The sequence below is a fragment of the Pristiophorus japonicus genome, chromosome 5 (genome assembly GCF_044704955.1).
Source record: "Pristiophorus japonicus isolate sPriJap1 chromosome 5, sPriJap1.hap1, whole genome shotgun sequence".
In the NCBI taxonomy this organism is placed as follows: domain Eukaryota; kingdom Metazoa; phylum Chordata; class Chondrichthyes; family Pristiophoridae; genus Pristiophorus; species Pristiophorus japonicus.
In genome coordinates this window covers 114,237,427-114,255,885 of record NC_091981.1, presented here as the reverse complement: position 1 = coordinate 114,255,885, position 18,459 = coordinate 114,237,427, and the positions used below count along the sequence as shown (strand labels likewise).

Genomic DNA, 18,459 nt, shown 5'->3' with positions numbered 1-18,459 from the left:
AATACCCAGCCTCTGACCTGCTCTTGTTGCCACAGTATTTATGTGGCTGGTCCAGTTAAATTTCTGGTGACCCCCAGAATGTTGATGGTGGGGATTTGCCGATGGTAAAGCCGCTGAATGTCATGGGGTGGTGATTAGACTCGCACTTGTTGGAGATAGTCAGTTGTGTGGAGCAAATGTTACTTGCCAATTATCCGCCCAAGCCTGAATGTCATCCAGGTCTTGCTGCGTGCGGACATGGACTGCTCCATTATCTGAGGAGCTGCGAATGTGCAGTCATCAGCGAACGTCCCCACTGATGATGGAGGGAAGGTCATTGATGAAGCAGCTGAAGATGATTGGGCCGAGGACACTGCCCTGAGGAACTCCTGCAGCGATGTCCTGGGGCTGTGATGATTGACCTCCAACTACTGCCACCATCTTCCTTTGTGTAGGTTGCGACTCCAGCAAGTGGAGTGTTTTCCCCGATTCCCATTGACTTCAGTTTTACTAGGGGTCCTTGATGCCACACTCCGCCAAATGCTGTCTTGATGTGACGCCACACTGTCAAATGCAACCGTGATGTCAAGGGCAGTCACTCTCACCTCGCCTCTGGAATTCAGCTCTTTTGTCCATGTTTGGACCACGGCTGTAATGAGGTCTGGAGCAGAGTAGTCCTGGCAGAACCCAAACTAGGCATCGGTGAGCAGGTTATTGGCAAAGTAAATGCCACTTGATTGCACTGTTGATGACACCTTCCATCACTTTGCTGATGATTGAGAGTAGACTGGCCGGATTGGATTTGTCCTGCTGTTTGTGGACAGGGCATACCTGGGCAATGTTCCACATTGTCAGATAGATGCCAGTGTTGTAGCTGTACTGGAACAGTTTATTTAATATGTACCCTCTTTTTATTTTCAATGTATTTATCTCATCATCCAATGTCATGTCCACCTGTTCCATCTCGCTGGTAAATACCAAAGCAAAATAATTATTTAATATTTCTGCCATCTCGATCGTTACCAGTGGTATTGCCTCTATTCCTTAATAATATAAGAACATAAGAAATAGAAACAGGAGTAGGCGATATGGCCCCTCGAGCCTGCTCCGCCATTCAATAAGATCATGGCTGATCTGATCATGGACTCAGCTCACTGCCCCACCCGCTCCCCATAACCTCTTATCCCCTCATCATTTAAGAAACTGTCTGTCTTAAATGTATTCTATGTCCCAGCTTCCACAGTTCTGAGGCAGCGAATTCCACAGATTTACAACCCTCAAAGAAGAAATTTCTCCTCATCTTTGCTTTAAATGGGCAGCCCCTTATTCTAAAATAAAGCCCTAATTCAGATTAATGGCCTTATTCCCATCCCAACCTTCCCTTTTTTTGTTATTGATGTGCCTGTAAAATATTTTACTATTTTGCTTTATGTTCCTTGATAGGAAGACAAAGAGAAACTTTGTTTTAACTTCTGATAGAGAATTCAAACAGGCTGCAAAGTTGAGAAAACACAGACCCCCGCCTACGTGAGAATTAGCACATTGCATTGAGCTATAACTCAGGCTTGACATTTCAGGACTTTTGGCAGCGAGCCAATTATGGGCTAACAACATATCAATTGAGCCAATAAGGTTAAAGGGGGTGAGGTCACGATTGTAAATTGATCCAGGATAAGTAAAGCCATTTTTTGCCATGTGTTTCAGAAGGACAAAGGACCTGGCAGAAAGCCAGCAGTTTGTGCAGCTGCCAGAATAAAGTTATGTTAAACTATCACCGGAGTTCGCATCTCATTGAAAATTGAGAGATCTAACAACTTCTCTCCGAATGTTTTTGTATTCTCCCATATTATGCACTCCCCTGCTATCTATGTACTTAATGTATGCCACTTTCCTCATCAATTGTTCCCTTGTGGCTTTATTCATCCATGGAGTCTCATTGGTGTTTAGTTTGTTCTTTCCTCTTAGCCGAATAAATCTACACACACACACACACACACGTAATTCCATGCAACATGATCAACTAAAAAGAGATCTATAGTCAGTTATGTTGATTGCTCCAACTACATTTGGTACAACACCTTAAAAAATGCACTGCCCACTCGGGTAGTACATGACTTAACATAATTAGAACATCCAACATAAACCCTGAATTGCAAAATACATTATTTCAAGCTTTAAAAAAAAATTACAATCATTATGCCGAGCCATTGTAACATCACAAGTTTCAAGTTTTGAATTTAAAGAAATGCTACTCATATATACTAGTGGAAGATCAAAAATGGACAAACAATTGAGTGTTTATATCCGAAAATTAAATATATTTAGACATTATTATGGGGTAGCAGTGACAAACATGCACGTCTGTTACCATAAGCTGTGCCACAATAGGAGGCTGATTCCTGGAATCAGAATGATACATCACAGAAGGAGGCCATTCGGTCCATCGTGCCTTTGCCGATTCTTTGGTAGAGCTATCCAACTCAAATTCATGCTAAGGGTTTCGGAGCTTGAGGGGCAGCTGGATTCATTGCATGTTATACCGGTGGATCCTGGATTGCAGGTTCAAGGAGTTGTTCAGAATCAACAGTGGGTAGCCATACGAAAAGGTAAGAAGAGGCAGGTAATGCAGAAATCCTCTGGGAACATGGCACTCTCAAGCAGATATTCAGCATTGAATGCCGGGCAGGGTGATGACACCCTGAAGTGGTGCAGTCCGGTGCCTGGCTTTCTGAGGCAAAGAACTGCACGGAGGGTGGAGGGGGGGGGCTATAGCAAAATGTAGGAATGCAGTACTAATTGGGGATTCGATAGTCAGGGACAGGCAGGTAGTTATGCTACCTTCGACCGATATGGTGTTGCCTCCCTGGATCTAGGGTAAGGGACATTGCCAATAGGGTGCAGAACATTCCAGGGAGGAAGGGGAAGAGCCAGAAGTTGATGTCCATGTTGGAACCAACGACATAGGGAGGGAGACAGGATTTATTAACAATCTGCTAGTAAAGGATCCCCTTGGAATGAGTGACCATAGCATGGTTAAATTTCAAATTCAGATGGAGGGCGAGAAAGTCGGATCTCAAAACAGTGTACCAAGCTTAAATAAAGGAGACCACAAAGGTATAAGGGCAGAGTTGGCTAAAGTGGACTGGGAAAATAGATTTAAGTGTAGGACCGTTGATGAACAATGGCATACATTTAAGGAGATATTTTACAACAAGAAAAATATATTCCAGTGAGGAGGAAAGGGTGTAAGAAAAGACAGCTGTGGTGTATGTAACATACAAATCACTGACTCCACACGGTCTGGTGTTGATCTATCTGCTGTGACCTTAGTCCTTTATTGAACAGCTCCAGAGTGGCCTCCAGGTGTGATGGGCAGCCTTTTATACTGCCTCGTGCAGGTACTTTCAGGTCTCCTACCACAGCGCCCTCTGTGGTGCACCACTGTACTTATCATACATTTATTGTACCCCCCCCCCCGGAGTTCGAAAAGCCGTTGCTTGAATTCCCTAAATCGAAAATCACATTCGCCCATGGATCCAGGTTCCTTTTTCTTGAACCTCGTGTATCAACTCGTCCCATGATTCATGTCCATGATTTCAAGCACAGTGACCATTCAGCATTGAAATATTAACTTTCATCACATTTCGTAATTCATATCCATTGGTTACTGTGTTTAAAGCAATGGATATAAACTGCGAATTACGATGAGATTATATTTCAATGCTGAATTTTTTTAAACACAGTAACCATTCAGCATTGAGATATAATCTCTTATCGTAATTCGCAGTTCATATCCATTATTTTAAACATGGTAACCATCCAGCATTAAAATATTAATACTTATCATAAATCCCTGACACATTTAGACTCGCTCTTGCCGTACAAAAGTCTTTACGTAGGGACCGCCAATAGTGTAAGGCCCTTTTAGGACTCCCGGGAGCATTTCCCTTTTAAGACGCCATCTGGTGGCTTCCCACGAGGCGCCGCCATCTTAGGTGTTCTGCTGGCCTTTGTCTGCAGAGCTCTGTTGCCACGAGGCTCACTGGCGAAGAAAGAAGAGGGGACAAGGAAGCAGGAAAGGGGAAAAAGAGAGAGAAAAAAAATGGGCCATCTTACAGAAGTCTGGACTCGATCAGTCACAGTCCCAGTGAGTCGCTCCGTGCCTGCTGCCGCATCCGCCGCTCTGGCTCGCGTTCCCCCGAGTCACAACCGCCGCCGCCACAGCCTCCGCTCCCGCCATTATCGCCACACTTGTCGAATCTCCTGCTTGTTCTGCTGTGTGGGCCCCCCCCGATCTGCCGGCCATCGATGGGCCTCCCGCTTCTCGCCCGCAGCGCCTCACTGGCCCGTACCCCAGCAATAGGCCTGCACCTCAGCAATACTTGTTCTTCCAGGGTGGAGGCTGACCTGCAACTTTGTTCTTCCAGGGTCTGCTCATCTGTGGAGGCTGAGGCTGCAGAATTGCTTGGGGTCAGGAGTTCTGGGCTGCTGTCGCTTGTGTGTGGATTTAGGCTGCAGCTCCAGCTCGGTTAGCACTGCTCTTTGGGGACCCGGGGAGCAGCAGTCTTTGGAGGAGTGAAATCTTCCCAGCTCCCACCGAATTTTCCCATCCATCTTCTGCAGAGGAGCGTTGGCCCATCGCCTGCAATGACCCATAAGGGTAAACCGTGCGTCTCGCCCCCGTGAGATACCTGCACATCCGCTCTGCCGAGAACAGGCATCAGTTCCTTGGTGTAGGTTCGCAGCTTTGCCGTGACCGGGACCAGCTAGGGTCGTCCCACAGTTTCTCAAAAGTTCTCTGACTCATTAACGATGGACCCGTATCCACTGCCATACTCACTGGGACTCCGTCAGGTTTTACTTCCATTATCACTGGGGGGCGAATCATCGGTGCACGTATACAGTCCCAACACCTCATCTTCTTCTACCTGCTCCTCGCTGAACAGTGGATCATCCACCATCTCCTCAGCCATGTGGTGAGTCCGATTTCTTTTACACATACGCTGAAGGTGGCCTTTAACGTGGCAGGTATTGCACGTGTACTCTGCAAACCTGCACCGGTGAGCCCCATGGCTTCCTCCGCAGCGCCAGCATGGTGCTGCTTGATTGGCCCCCCTCAGCGGACTCTTGCATTCCAGGACCCCGAGGTCCATGCTCTCTGCCCCGGGCAGAGCCATGTTCTGCAGTTCTGTCCGTGGTGGGCGCTATCCTGTGGACAGTGCCTGCCAGGTTCGAGACTGTGTGGATCATTTGCTTGGTGCTGCAAGTCGAGGTCATATATGCCCGGCTGATGGTGATGGCCTTTGTCAGGGTGACTGCGGGTTCCATGGCTAGCAGCTTGTGAAGGAGGCCCTCGTGGCCAATCCCCACAACGAAAACATCCCGCAACACCTCGTCAAGGTGTGCCCCAAAATCACACGGCGCCGCGAGTCTCCTGAGGTCCGTAGCATATTTGGTGACATCCTGACCCTCAGGTCTGCAGTGATGGTAAAATTTGTATCTGGCCGTGAGGATGCTCTCCTTCGGTTTCAACTGGTCACGAATGAGTGCGACCAGCTCCTCATATGACTTGTCCCTGGCGCTCCCGGGTGCCAGCAAATCCCTGACGAGACAGTAAACCTCATCGCCACAACTGGAAAGCAATATCGACTTACGCTTATCTCTCATTGTGTCCGTGCTCCCCGTCGGGTCGTTTGCTGTGAAGTAGTACGCGAGCCTTTCCATAAAGGCCTCCCAATCATTGCCCACGGTAAAATCCTTTAGCGAGCCCAGAGTAGCCATGGTTGCGTGGAGTTCGTCCGCTTCCTCGTCGCCAATGTGGTGTATGTAACATACAAATCACTGACTCCACACGGTCTGGTGTTGATCTAACTGCTGTGACCTTAGTCCTTTATTGAACAGCTCCAGAATGGCCTCCAGGTGAGTTGGGCAGCCTTTTATACTGCCTCGTGCAGGTACTTTCAGGTCTCCCACCACAGCGCCCTCTGTGGTGCACCATTGTACTTATCATACATTTATTGTACCAGAGCAATACACAATAATAGCTATCCATGGCTAGCTAAAGAAATAAAGGATGGTATCCAATTAAAAACAAGGGCATACAAAGTGGCCAAAACAAGTGGGAGGACAAAAGATTGGGAAGCTTTTAAAAGCTAGCAAAGTATGACTAAAAAAGTGATTAAGGGAAGATAGATTATGAAAGTAAACTAGCACGAAATATAAAAACAGATAGCAAGAGTTTCTATAGGTATATAAAAAGGAAAAAAAGAGTGGATAAAGTAAATGTTGGTGCCTTAGAGAATGAGACCGGGGAATTAGTGATGGGGAACATGGAGATGGCAGAAACTCTGAACAAATATTTTGTATCAGTCTTTACGGTAGAGGACACTAACAATATCCCAAAGGTGGATAGTCAAGGGGCTATGGGGGGGGTGCGGGGTGAGGAACTTAACACAATCACAATCACTAAGGAGGTGGTACTCAGTAAGATAATGGGACTAAAGGTGGATAAATCCAAGAGAAGTAGCGGCAGGGATAGTGGATGCATTGGTTATAATTTACCAAAATTCTCTGGTTTCTGGGGAGGTCCCAGCAGATTGGAAAACTGCAAATGTAATGCCCCTATTTAAAAAAGGAGGCAGACAAAAAGCAGGAAACTATAGACCAGTTAGCCTAACATCTGTGGTTGAGAAAATGTTGGAGTCCATTATTAAAGAAGCAGTAGCAGGACATTTGGAAAAGCATAATTCAGTCAAGCAGAGTCAGCATGGATTTATGAAGGGGAAAGTCATGTTTGACAAATTTGCTGGAATTCTTTGAGGATGTAATAAACAGGGTGGATAAGGGGGAACCAGTGGATGTGGTGTATTTGGACTTCCAGAAGGCATTTGCCACATAAAAGGTTACTGCACAAGATAAAAGTTCACGGGGTTGGGGGTAATATATTAGCATGGATAGAGGATTGGCTAACGTACAGAAAACAGTCAGGATAAGTGGTTCATTCTTGGGCTGTCAATCAGTAGTGGGGTGCTGCAGGGATCAGTACTGGGACCCCAACCAATTACAATCTATATTAACGACTTGGAAGAAGGGATTGAGTGTAACGTAGCCAAGTTTGCTGACGATACAAAGATGGGAGGAAAAGCAATTTGTGAAGAGGACACAAAAAACCTGCAAAAGGACATAGACAGGCTAAGTGAGTGGGCAAAAATTTGGCAGATGGAGTATAATGTTGGAAAGTGTGAGGTTATGCACTTTGGCAGAGAAAAAAGAATCAAAGAGCAAGTTATTATTTAAATGGAGAAAAATTGCAAAGTACTGCAGTACAGTGGGACCTGGGGGTCCTGGTGCATGAAACACAAAAGGTTAGTATGCAGGTACAGCTAGGTGATCAGAAAGGAATGGAATCTTGGCCTTTATTGCAAATGGGATGAAATGTAAAAGCAGGGAAGTCTTGCTACAGTTATACAGTGTATTGGCGAGGGCATACAGTTTTGGTTTCCATATTTAAGAAAGGATATACTTGCTTTGGAGGCAGTTCAGAGAAGGTTCACTCGGTTGATTCCGGAAATGAGGGGGTTGACTTATGAAGAAAGATTGAGTAGGTTGGGCCTCTACTCATTGGAATTCAGAATAATGAGGTGTGATCTTATCGAAACGTATAAGATTATGAGGGGGTTTGACAAGGTGGATGCAGAGAGGATGTTTCCATTGATAGGGGAGACTAGAACTAGGGGGGGTAATCTTAGAATAAGGGGTCACCCAATTAAAACGGAGATGAGGAGGAATTTCTTCGAGAGTTGTAAATCTGTGGAATTCACTGCCTCAGAGAGCTGTGGAAGTTAGGTTATTGAATAAATTTAAGACAGAGATAGACAGTTTCCTAACCGATAAGGAAATAAGGGGTTATGGAGAGCCGGCTGGGAAGTGGACCCGAGTCCATGATCGGATCAGCCATGATCGCATTAAATGGCGGAGCAGGCTCGAGGGACCTGTTCCTATTTCTTATGTTCTTAAGTTCTTATGATTCTGCAGTCAGACATTTAAGTAAAATATTCGTTATCTCTGGACCACTCCCAGTGCCACGCATTGGAGAGAGTTGATATGGCAGATTAATGTGTGGGCAGAGACATGGTACAGGAGGAACATTGGGAAAGATGTGAAGGCTTTGGAGGGGATACAAGAGAGATTTACTAGAATGGTTCGAGGGATGAAGGATTATAGTTATGTGAATAGACTGGAGAAGCAGCAGTTTAGAGCAGAGAGGCTAAGAGAAGACTTGATAGAGGTTTAGATAGAGTAAATAAAGAGAAACTGTTTCCAATGGCTGAAGGGTCAATAACCAGAGGGCACAGATTTAAGGTAATTGGCAAAAGAACCAGAGGCTACATGAGGAAACACTTTTACACAACAAGTGGTTAGGATTTGGAATGCAGTACCTGATAGTAGAGACAGATTCAATTGTAGCCTTCAAAAAGGAATTGGATAAATACTTGAAGGAGAAAAGAATTGCAGGGATATGATTGGGGGCAAGAGCAGGGAGTGGGACTAACTAGATTGCTCTTCGAAAGAGCCAGACTCGATGGTCTGAATGTCCTCCTTCCACGCTGTATTATTCTATGAATTAGTCCCAGTCCCCTCTTCTTTCCTCATAGCCCTGTAAAATTTTTGCCTTTAAGTATTTATCCAATTCTCTTTTGAATGTTACTATTGAGGCTTCCACCACCCTTTCAGTCAGTGCATTCCAGATCACAACACACTATGTAAAAATGTTTCTTCATGTCACCTCTGGTTCTTTTGCCAAAATCACCTTAAATCTGTGCCCTCTGGTTACCAACCCTTTGGCCACTGGAAAAAATGTCTCGATATTTACTATATCAAAACCATTCAGGATTTTGAACACCTCTATCAAATGTTTTCTTAGCCTCTTCTGCTCCAAGGATCATCATCATCATAGGCAGTCCCTCGGAATCGAGGAAGACTTGCTTCCACTCTTAACATGAGTTCTTAGGTGGCTGAACAGTCCAATCCGAGACCCACAGTCCCTGTCACAGGTGGGACAGATAGTCGTTGAGGGTAAGGGAGGGTGGGACTGGTTTGCCGCACGCTCTTTCCGCTACCTGCGCTTGATTTCTGCATGCTCTCGACGATGAGACTCAGGGAGCTTAGCACCCTCCCGGATGCACTTTCTCCACTTAGGGCGGTCTTTGGCCAGGGACTCCCAAGTGTCAGTGGGATGTTACACTTTATCAGGGAAGCTTTGATGGTATCCTTGTAATGTTTCCGCTGCCCACCTTTGGCTCGTTTGCCGTGAAGGCGTTCCGAGTAGAGCGCTTGCTTTGGGAGTCTCATGTCTGGCATGCGAACTATGTGGCCTGCCCAGCGGAGCTGATCAAGTGTGGTCAGTGCTTCAATGCTGGGGATGTTAGCCTGGTCGAGGACGCTAACGTTGGTGCGTCTGTCCTCCCAGGGGATTTGTAGGATCTTGCGGAGACATCATGAAGGAGAACCACGTATGATGCTACTACATATTGAACAAACATTGATACACTGAATGGCTTAGAAACCTTTATGACCAACATCTTAATAGACTACAGACAGAGCAAAAGTCAACAGCATTAATACTAAAATAATAGTGTTAAAAAGTTTCTAGTTTAAAAAAAATTATATCCTTACAAAGCAGGGAGAATTAAAATTTAATTAACATCTGCATTCACAAATGAAAGTAAAATTTATATTGGGCATCAGCTGTGAAGTGTCTTCTATGGGCATCGCTACTAGATGTATTCTAAAATAAGGTTCTACTACTGGCACTTAGCCATGCATGAGTAGAAAGATCTGCCCTATTCTGAATTTAGCCTGCCCCACTTTTTGAAGGTGAATTATCAATCAGAAATGTGATCCTCATTGGTTACTAAGAAACATCATTGCTGAAGACGGGGTCAAAAAACTGGGTGAAAGTTATTCCAGGCTTACTGACTCTACCAAATGTTACCTGGCACCATATAGGATGAACATACATTAAGTTTACTGCTTTCCCTATGGTACCTAATGTCCCCTTTTCTGCTACAAAATCTATAGGGTTAATCCACCCCTCCATCAATAAACTCACCATCACTATTTGCACACTGTGGGGGTGAAATTGAGTGCCTTGGTACCTCACGTGGTGCAAAGGACGCAGCGATAAAATCGACTCCCATCATATCCGGCGAGGCGGCGGGGGGGGGGGGTGAGGGAGGGGAAAGTGTGTGTTGTAAGGGGAGGAGGAGAAGAGAACGCGTTGGGGGGTGGGGAGTGAGAGCATCGAGGGAGGGGACATCGGGGGGAGAGAAAGAGAATGATGAAAGACAACAAGAGGGCAGAGAAAAACTTGGGGCAGGGGGTGGGGGGTGGGGGGGCAGGCGGAGGGGGAAGGATGATAAGGAACTGTCGCAGTCCCATACTGATGGCTCTCTAAATATTCTTGTTCCACACATTATGCAATTCATGAAATATTTAAACTGAAGTTTGAATCTTTGCATAGAATTACAACCACCACTGGTATATATTTTAATTTCCATTGACGCAGCATTCTTGGACCTTTTACCAATTCTTACCATATGAGGGAGACTCTCGTCCATCATCTTTATCCGACTCCTTGTCTTTTCCCTTTTTTCTATGATGATGTTTATGTCCGCGATGCCTGTGATGCCTTCGGCTTTGTCTGCCAAGTGGAACATGAACCCCAATGTATACAGCCCTATGACCTGGAAAGTAAAAAATATACACAATCATAAAATGTCTGCTGTAACCATCAGAAGCCAACACCGATTTTGAAAAATAGGAGTTTATTAAGTGAGAACACAAAAATGTAATTTTTCCCCCACAATGTGTTTCCGAAGTGCTTATACTTTTAAGCCGACTCCAATATGCACAAACATCTAATAAAACTACCCCTGAACTGATGATGTTGACGGCCATATAACATATGGGCCATTTTATAATCTACTCATCGATTTCCCATGGTGTAGCTTACAGAGCATAAGAAATGGGAGCAGGAGTAAGTCATTTGGCCACTTGAGCCTGCTCCGCCATTCAATAAGATCCACTTCCCTACCCTCTCCCCCTAACCCTTCACTCCCTTACCACTCAAAAATCTGTCTATCTCCACCTTAAATATATTCAATGACCCAGCCTCCACAGCTCTCTGGGGCAGAGAATTCCACAGATTTATGACCTCTGAGAAAATAAATTCCTCCTCATCTCGGTTCTAAATGGGCGACCCCTTATTCTGAAACTACGGCCCCTAGTTCTAGATTCCCCCACAAGGGGAAACATCCTCTCTTATATCTACCTTGACAAGCCTCCTCAGTATTTTAAATGTTTCAATAAGATCTCCTTTCAATCTTCTAAACTCCAATGAGTATAGGCCCAATCTGCTCAACCTTTCTTCATAAGTCAACTCCTTCATATCAGGAATCAACCTAGTGAACCTTCTCTGAACTGCCTCCAATGCAAGTATATCCCTCCTTAAATGAGACCAAAACTGTATGCAGTACTCCAGAAGTAGCCTTACCAATACCCTGTACAGTTGTAGCAGGACTTCCCTGCTTTTATACTCCACCCCCTTGCAATAAAGGCCAAAACTGCATTTGATTTACTTGCTGTACCTGCAGACTAACTTTTTGTGTTTCATGCACAAGGACCCCCAGGTCCCTCTGTACTGCAGCATTTTGTAATCTCTCCATTTAAATAATAATTTGCTTTTTTATTTTTCCTGCCAAAGTGGATAACCTCACACTTTCCCACATTATACTCCAGCTGCCAAATTTTTGCCCACTCACTTAGCCTGTGTATATCCCTTTGCAGATTTTTTTGTTGTCCTCCTCACAACTTGCTTTCCCGCCCGAATTTGTATCAGCAACAAATTTGGCTACATTGTGATTATAGCATGCATTGTTTTATAATGGGGTGCTTATGCCATGTAGACCATAATATCAAGGCCATTTATTGGCAAGATACACCAAAAGGAGGCAAATAACTGGGCACTGAAATTCCAAGTCCCGTAATACATCACCAAAAATATGGCAGAGCAGAAATCTGACCCATCAAATCAGCCCGACTGCTGGGTCAGAAAATGTGTGGGGATGGAGTGGCAAGACAGCAGAATCTCTGGTAAAGGTGGAAGAACTGCTCTTAAAGCTGACCTGCTCTTAAACCAGTACATGTATGCGGCAATTTCAAGCCATGGAACAAAAGGGAATCACCTGAAACTTCAGTGATGTAAATATGATTCTGACTAAAACTAGCCGTGAAGCGAAAGGTCTGGAATAGCGAGAGTGGGTGACAAGAGAAGTACCAAAACACCAGTCAGGATCAAGAAGAAGGAAGTAACATAGGTACTAAGAATGAAAATTTCCCAATTCCCCAAGCCCCAGCAACTCTCCAATAAGGACCCAAGCAAAGCTAAGTGCATGGCTGCAAGCTACCATTTATGTATATTTTGTACATTTCAGTCAGTAAATTTATACTTACCCTAAAGTGCATTCATTGATCTGAAGCACCATCCTATGCATTAGATAGTTTGTAGTGACACTTGCACATGGATATAGCATCCTGAAGTGCATGTATGCCGATTAAAATCTCTATCTCTATCTCAGTGGGAATTTCATGGGAGAAATAAGAAAAATTCTCAAATAATTGTCAAATTCAACAGTATGTAACTCACAATAATGAGCATCCTTTTGTCATTCAGGAAAAGGCGATACATAATTCCCAAGGGCAGGGCTATAGGAGATGGAACAGCAGGTGGAGAAAGCAAAAGGAAATCCTGGGAACTCACCCCCTGTAATGCTGCAGTGGATGGATTTGTTAGAGGGTCATTTACCAAAAGATGGTTTATGCCAAGTGCCAAAAGCAGTCAAAAATCAGAAATCCTTTCTTTTTTGAGTCCGGGGAGAGTCGAGAGAGGCGGGAGTCGAGAGAGGCAGCGGCCTATAAAAGGCTCAGCAGTCCGGGGAGCGTCGAGAGAGGCGGGAGTCGAGAGAGGCAGCGGCCTATAAAAGGCTCAGCAGTCCGGGGAGCGTCGAGAGAGGCGGGAGTCGAGAGAGGCAGCGGCCTATAAAAGGCTCAGCAGTCCGGGGAGCGTCGAGAGAGGCGGGAGTCGAGAGAGGCAGCGGCCTATAAAAGGCTCAGCAGTCCGGGGAGCATCGAGAGAGGCGGGAGTTGAGAGAGGCGGGAGTCGAGAGAGGCGTACCGGTGCAGCTCCAGCTGGGAGAGAAGGCAAAAAAGAAGTAGAAAGAAATCAAAAGGTGACGTCACAGCCAACGTGGTAAGTGATTGGCTGCTGATTGGTGAGTAGTTTTTCTTTTTCTTTATTAGTCAGTAACTTTTAACATTGTTGTCGGCAATTTAAGTGTATCTAAGGGTTAAGTCATGGCAGGACAGCTCGGTCACGTGATATGCTCCTCCTGTACCATGTGGGAACACAGGGACAACACCAGTGTCCCTGACGACTACATGTGCGGGAAGTGTGTCCACCTCCGGCTACTGACGGTCCGCGTTGCGGAGTTGGAGCTGAAGGTGGATTCACTCTGGAGCATCCACGATGCTGAGAATGACGTGAGCATCACGTGTAGCGAGTTGGTCTTACTGCAGGAAAAGGGTCCACAGCCAGCGAGGGAATGGAAGACCAGCAGGAAGAGTAGTGCAAGGAAGGTAGTGCAGGGGTCCCCTGTGGTCATCCCCCTTCAAAACAGATACACCGCTTTGAGTACTGTTGAGGGGGATGACTCATCAGGGGAGGGCAGCAGTAGCCAAGTTCATGGCACCGTGGCTGGCTCTGTTGCACAGGAGGGCAGGAAAAAGAGTGGAAGAGCGATAGTGATAGGGGATTCAATTGTAAGGGGAATAGATAGGCGTTTCTGCGGCCGCAACCGAGACTCCAGGATGGTATGGTGCCTCCCTGGTGCAAGGGTCAAGGATGTCTCGGAGCGGGTGGAGGACATTCTAAAAAGGGAGGGAGAACAGCCAGTTGTCGTGGTGCATGTTGGTACCAATGACATAGGTAAAAAAAAGGGATGAGTTCCTACGAAATGAATTTAAGGAGCTAGGAGCTAAATTAAAAAGTAGGACCTCAAAAGTAGTAATCTCGGGATTGCTACCAGTGCCACGTGCTAGTCAGAGTAGGAATCGCAGGATAGCTCAGATGAATACGTGGCTTGAGCAATGGTGCAGCAGGGAGGGATTCAAATTCCTGGGGCATTGGAACCGGTTCTGGGGGAGGTGGGACCAGTACAATCCGGACGGTCTGCACCTGGGCAGAATCGGAACCAATGTCCTCGGGGGAGTGTTTGCTAGTGCTGTTGGGGAGGAGTTAAACTAATATGGCAGGGGGATGGGAACCAATGCAGGGAGATAGAGGGAAACAAAAAGGAGGCAAAAACAAAAGACAGAAAGGAGATGAGGAAAAGTGGAGGGCAGAGAAACCCAAGGCAAAGAACAAAAAGGGCCATTGTACAGCAAAATTCTAAAAGGACAGAGGGTGTTAAAAAAACAAGCCTAAAGGCTTTGTGTCTTAATGCAAGGAGTATCCGCAATAAGGTGGATGAATTAACTGTGCAAATAGATGTTAACAAATATGATGTGATTGGGATTACGGAGACGTGGCTCCAGGATGAGCAGGGCTGGGAACTCAACATCCAGGGGTATTCAACATTCAGGAAGGATAGAATAAAAGGAAAAGGAGGTGGGGTAGCATTGCTGGTTAAGGAGGAGATTAAGGCAATAGTTAGGAAGGACATTAGCTTGGATGATGTGGAATCTATATGGGTAGAGCTGCAGAACACCAAAGGGCAAAAAACGTTAGTGGGAGTTGTGTACAGACCTCCAAACAGTAGTAGTGATGTTGGGGAGGGCATCAAACAGGAAATTAGGGGTGCGTGCAATAAAGGTGCAGCAGTTATAATGGGTGACTTTAATATGCACATAGATTGGGCTAACCAAACTGGAAGCAATACGGTGGAGGAGGATTTTCTGGAGTGCATAAGGGATGGTTTTTTAGACCAATATGTCGAGGAACCAACTAGGGGGGAGGCCATCTTAGATTGGGTGTTATGTAATGAGAAAGGATTAATTAGCAATCTCGTTGTGCGAGGCCCCTTGGGGAAGAGTGACCATAATATGGTGGAATTCTGCATTAGGATGGAGAATGAAACAGTTAATTCAGAGACCATGGTCCAGAACTTAAAGAAGGCTAACTTTGAAGGTATGAGGCGTGAATTGGCTGAGATGGATTGGCGAATGATACTTAAGGGGTTGACTGTGGATGGGCAATGGCAGACATTTAGAGACCGCATGGATGAACTACAACAATTGTACATTCCTGTCTGGCATAGAAATAAAAAAGGGAAGGTGGCTCAACTGTGGCTATCAAGGGAAATCAGGGATAGTATTAAAGCCAAGGAAGTGGCATACAAATTGGCCAGAAATAGCAGCGAACCTGGGGACTGGGAGAAATTTAGAACTCAGCAGAGGAGGACAAAGGGTTTGATTAGGGCAGGGAAAATGGAGTATGAGAAGAAGCTTGCAGGGAACATTAAGACGGATTGCAAAAGTTTCTATAGATATGTAAAGAGAAAAAGGTTAGTAAAGACAAATGTAGGTCCCCTGCAATCAGAATCAGGGGAAGTCATAACGGGGAACAAAGAAATGGCGGACCAATTGAACAAGTACTTTGGTTCGGTATTCACGAAGGAGGACACGAACAACCTTCCGGTCATAAAAGGGGTCGGGGGGTCTAGTAAGGAGGAGGAACTGAGGGAAATCCTTATTAGCCGGGAAATTGTGTTGGGGAAATTGATGGGATTGAAGGCCGATAAATCCCCAGGGCCTGATGGACTGCATCCCAGAGTACTTAAGGAGGTGGCCTTGGAAATAGTGGATGCGTTGACAGTCATTTTCCAACATTCCATTGACTCTGGATCAGTTCCTATGGAGTGGAGGGTAGCCAATGTAACCCCACTTTTTAAAAAAGGAGGGAGAGAGAAAACAGGGAATTATAGACCGGTCAGCCTGACATCGGTAGTGGGTAAAATGATGGAATCAATTATTAAGGATGTCATAGCAGTGCATTTGGAAAGAGGTGACATGATAGGTCCAAGTCAGCATGGATTTGTGAAAGGGAAATCATGCTTGACAAATCTTCTGGAATTTTTTGAGGATGTTTCCAGTAGAGTGGATAAGGGAGAACCAGTTGATGTGGTATATTTGGACTTTCAGAAGGCGTTCGACAAGGTCCCACACAAGAGATTGATGTGCAAAGTTAGAGCACATGGGATTGGGGGTAGTGTACTGACATGGATTGAGAACTGGTTGTCAGACAGGAAGCAAAGAGTAGGAGTAAATGGGTACTTTTCAGAATGGCAGGCAGTGACTAGTGGGGTACCGCAAGGTTCTGTGCTGGGGCCCCAGCTGTTTACACTGTACATTAATGATTTAGATGAGGGGATTAAATGTAGTATCTCCAAATTTGCGGATGACACTAAGTTGGGTGGCAGTGTGAGCTGCGAGGAGGATGCTGTGAGGCTGCAGAGCGACTTGGATAGGTTAGGTGAGTGGGCAAATGCATGGCAGATGAAGTATAATGTGGATAAATGTGAGGTTATCCACTTTGGTGGTAAAAACAGAGAGACAGACTATTATCTGAATGGTGACAGATTAGGAAAAGGGGAGGTGCAAAGAGACCTGGGTGTCATGGTACATCAGTCATTGAAGGTTGGCATGCAGGTGCAGCAGGCGGTTAAGAAAGCAAATGGCATGTTGGCCTTCATAGCAAGGGGATTTGAGTACAGGGGCAGGGAGGTGTTGCTACAGTTGTACAGGGCATTGGTGAGGCCACACCTGGAGTATTGTGTACAGTTTTGGTCTCCTAACCTGAGGAAGGACATTCTTGCTATTGAGGGAGTGCAGCGAAGGTTCACCAGACTGATTCCCGGGATGGCGGGACTGACCTATCAAGAAAGACTGGATCAACTGGGCTTGTATTCACTGGAGTTCAGAAGAATGAGAGGGGACCTCATAGAAACATATAAAATTCTGACGGGGTTAGACAGGTTAGATGCAGGAAGAATGTTCCCAATGTTGGGGAAGTCCAGAACCAGGGGTCACAGTCTAAGGATAAGGGGTAAGCCATTTAGGACCGAGATGCGGAGGAACTTCTTCACCCAGAGAGTGGTGAACCTGTGGAATTCTCTACCACAGAAAGTTGTTGAGGCCAATTCACTAAATATATTCAAAAAGGAGTTAGATGAGGTCCTTACTGCTAGGGGGATCAAGGGGTATGGCGAGAAAGCAGGAATGGGGTACTGAAGTTGAATGTTCAGCCATGAACTCATTGAATGGCGGTGCAGGCTAGAAGGGCCGAATGGCCTACTCCTGCACCTATTTTCTATGTTTCTATGTTTCATACTCAGAGGAGACCTGCACATGAGGCTAACATGAAGGAAGAAATTGGACAGCTCGAAACTTATTACATTTCTTATTTCCACAGAGAGTAGAAGAGAAGAACCAATGCCAGCTGGCACTGGCAACAGAAATTGATGAAGAATGTCATGAAACATCACTTGCACTTACTAGCCCCAATTGTCAATTCTTCATCGCCGAGAATTAACTAATGATTGACAACTCACAAGGAAGTCAGAGGTTGAGGTAATGGAGGTACAGCATGAAGTACTTGAACAGAGGTACCTGAACAGAGGCTCAGGAGATATTAAGACACTGGCTGTTGAGCATTGATTTCCAGACTCCTGCCATGAAAAGATAAATGCTTGCAGAGCATCAGATAAAAGGGTACTGCAAAAACTCTCCAAAGATGTGTGACAGATAGCTGCAGAGTCCGATGCCATTCTTTGCAGCACTCTCAAAGGGCTTCGCCACAATAGAGTATCATGGAGCGAATGGCAAGTCCAAGAATTTCTGCAGATATTCCACAGGATAGAGGGGCCACGTAATGCATAACTCTGATATATTGGTGAATGATCTCCTGGGGATTTACACCCCAGTAGCTGCCCATCTGTAGGTAGTGGGCCTATTTTGTTTAAACCTTATACTGGCGTTGAAAATTTCAGTTACTCAGAAAAGGGCAGGTGAAACACGTTCAGAGAACAATTTATGGGAACCTGGTGCCCAAATTGCACAACCATGAGGTGATATGCTCTCACTATAAAATAGCCGCTATGTTGTGTGACGCAGGCTGCACCAGGAAAGCGCAACAGTTTTAACATTGAAAGTACTTATCACTGTGCAACCAACAGGAGTAAGCATTTACTATAGTGTTTTCAATTAGTTGCAAAGCATGAAAAGCTTTTTAGTTTGGTGTTCTTGGGGGTGCTCATTTATTTTATCCGCCAGAATTGCAAGAAAGCAAAATAATTACCCTTGCTAAATGGAAAATGCCAAAAAAATCTTTGTACAGTGTACGACAAATAAATTTTGAGCAAAATC

The 18,459-nt window shown here is 45.4% G+C and overlaps 1 protein-coding gene across 9 annotated transcripts in view; it reads right to left on the bottom strand.

Annotated features, from left to right (window-relative positions):
- Positions 1–18,459, bottom strand: part of LOC139264424 (sodium bicarbonate cotransporter 3-like) — a 250,666-nt gene that overhangs the window by 147,268 nt on the left and 84,939 nt on the right. For all 9 annotated transcript variants that reach the window (XM_070880868.1, XM_070880862.1, XM_070880871.1 and 6 more), the window contains exon 3: positions 10,575–10,724. In XM_070880868.1, coding sequence (XP_070736969.1) covers positions 10,575–10,724 — 150 coding nt within the window. The remainder of the gene's footprint in view (positions 1–10,574; positions 10,725–18,459) is intronic.